The sequence below is a fragment of the Bidens hawaiensis genome, unplaced genomic scaffold (genome assembly GCF_021521415.1).
Source record: "Bidens hawaiensis isolate Kalapana, Puna unplaced genomic scaffold, B.hawaiensis_p1.1 tig00032103_1, whole genome shotgun sequence".
NCBI lineage: Eukaryota > Viridiplantae > Streptophyta > Magnoliopsida > Asterales > Asteraceae > Bidens > Bidens hawaiensis.
In genome coordinates this window covers 197,943-200,489 of record NW_027495446.1, presented here as the reverse complement: position 1 = coordinate 200,489, position 2,547 = coordinate 197,943, and the positions used below count along the sequence as shown (strand labels likewise).

General features: G+C 34.0%; 1 protein-coding gene across 1 annotated transcript; it reads right to left on the bottom strand.

Annotated features, from left to right (window-relative positions):
• Nucleotides 1-629: 629 nt before the first annotated feature.
• LOC143583021 (uncharacterized) lies at nt 630-1,390 on the bottom strand. The gene is made up of 2 exons (XM_077065451.1): nt 1,313-1,390; nt 630-1,124 (listed from the first exon to the last, which is right to left on the bottom strand). Exons 1-2 carry the CDS (start codon nt 1,388-1,390, stop codon nt 630-632), a joined length of 573 nt encoding a protein of 190 aa, XP_076921566.1.
• Between the last annotated feature and the right edge of the window lie 1,157 nt (nt 1,391-2,547).

Here is a 2,547-nt window from a genome sequence, read left to right as displayed (position 1 = left end):
AAACCATATGCATGAGATCAATAATGCTAGTGATATTGGTAATGAATACTAAAATATATGCCATAGTAATAATAGTGATATTAGTAATGAATAGATCAATAATAGTGATATTATAATAAATAGATTAATACTGAATATGTGTTACAGTAATAATAGTTGTATCAGTAATGAATACTAAATATGTGTTATAGTAATAATTGTTGTACTAAATATGGAAATAGATCAATAATAATAGTGATATTAGTAATGAATACCAAATATGTGTTATAAATACTAGTTTGAGGATAGGGTATTATAGTAATATATCATTTTTCCACTCAAAATAAGGTAAAGAAACGCCTCCTATGATAGAATTATAATAAAAACTCTACGTTTCTCCTAAAAGTCCTTAGCCTTAATCCTACGTCTCCAAGAATTCCTATCCTCAACCATGTCCTCGGAGAGGTGCAAATCTAGTAAATCATGTTTAATCCTCTCGTCCCAAGTTAATTTGGGACGTCCTCTATCCCTCCTCCCCTCTATACTAATAGTTTCTACAAATCGGACATGAGTCGTCGTCTCTCTTCTCTTCACATGTCCAAACCATCTCAATCTCCCTTCTCTTATCTTATCTGAAATGTTAGCAACCCCTAATGTCTCTCGAAAATATCATTTCTTATTCGGTCCAATCGTGTGTGCCCACACATCCACCTTAGCATTCTCATTTCTGCTACCTCTAACTTGCGCGCATGTGACTTCTTGATGGCCCAGCAGTCTGTTCCATATAACATTACTGGTCTAACCGCGACCCTATAAAATTTACCCTTTAGCCTGTTTGGGAATCTCTTGTCGCACAAAACTCCTGTAGCTTCCTTCCATTTACTCCATCCAACTTGGACACGGTGGGCCACGTTACTATCTATTTCCCTGTCACTCTGGACAAACGATCCTAGATATTTGAACTTCGTTACCCACGGAACCACTTGGTCTTCGATGGTGATCTGGATCTCCTCATCATCGTTTCTCCCGCCAAAGTTACAATGGAGATACTCAGTTTTTGAACGACTAATCCTTAAACCTTTATTTTCTAAAGCTGCTCGCCACTGCTCTAACCTCATGTTCAGATCTTGTTTTCTCTCAGCCACCTAAGACAATATCGTCTACGAACATCATGCACCAAGGGACTGTCTCCTGAATTGACTTTGACAATTCGTCCAAGATTATTGCGAAAAGAAACGGGCTGAGTGCTGAGCCCTGATGAAGGCCTACCTCCACCGGGAATAAGTCAGTATCCCCCAAGGGCGCACGCACACTTGTTGTAGTGTTGACATACATATCCATAATCATCTCTATATATTTCCATGGGACCCTCTGCCCTCAAGGCTATCCCAAAGCAGTTGACGTGGCACATTGTCGTACGCCTTTTCTAGGTCAATGAACACCATATGTAGATCACGCTTCTTCTCCCTAAACTTTTCCATGAGTCTTCTTAGGAGGTGTATTAGTATCTATTAATCTAGTATGCATACCTCAAACTCTTTGGATGTACCTCTTGATTTCAAATTATTCCATTGAACATAAATCTTTAAAGCATTACTATCAATAAAGTTAAACTAAATAATTTACAAATATATATTTAACTTAAAAATATTATTATACCTTACTTAATGATGTCAATATCATACAGCTTAGGCCAAAAGACGTACATGCACACAAACAAAGTTAATTTAGGAAATATTTAAAATTGAAATAATCATCAAGACATTAATCTGCATCATCATTACCATCTTAAATCAAGAATCCATTCCATTCTTGCTTGATGATTATAATGATGAATATGTAATTAACTTGCTTTAATAATATATGATAGAATAACCCCTCATTGCTATGTGAATTACCCTATGACAAAAAAGAAAGTAGAATGTATATCTTCATGCATACCATGAAAATGTCAATTCAAGTAAGCAAGTAGTTTTAGTGAAGTTGAAGATTAGGATTGACTTCGATTTCTCAATACTAATTCTAACAACTTCGGGTGGTTGTAGTTTATTCACACAACCTCCCATTGGTTGATTTAAGTAGATTGTATTTACACATTCCTTTAACATATGAATTTTTTTAACTAGCATGATAACCTAATCAACCGTGTTAACAATTTTATTTCAGAATTACCAAAACTAGAGAAATCAATCATAGCTTGTATCTAATCATTTCTAAGTACAATACAAGGATGTATGTTTTGGATAAAATATCAAGATATTCTTTTTACCATTTCTAGTTTCCAAGAACATCAATGAATCATGAATGAGTGTTAATCCTCAATATTAAATAATTTAATGATAACAAAACATATCTCATCAAAGGATAATTGCAAGATAACCATGTACTTCATAAAAACTAACTCACATATTCAATATAATCATCAATTAGAACAAAGCTTCTTCATATATTTTAGATGGCAAATAGAGGTTTAGCTTATAATGAACATGATAATGAACATCAAAGAAAGTGAAGATAACAAACACATGATTAAACTAGAACAATCTAACCAATATGGATAATACTTCT

What these genes read in the sequence shown, in the direction of transcription:
- LOC143583021 (XM_077065451.1), bottom strand. Translation starts at nt 1,390, where the DNA reads ATGTGCCACGTCAACTGCTTTGGGATAGCCTTGAGGGCAGAGGGTCCC. An exon ending in ATAGAGATGATTATGGATAT is followed by an intron (nt 1,125 to 1,312) that starts GTATGTCAACAC and finishes ATATTGTCTTAG; the next exon opens with GTGGCTGAGAGAAAACAAGA.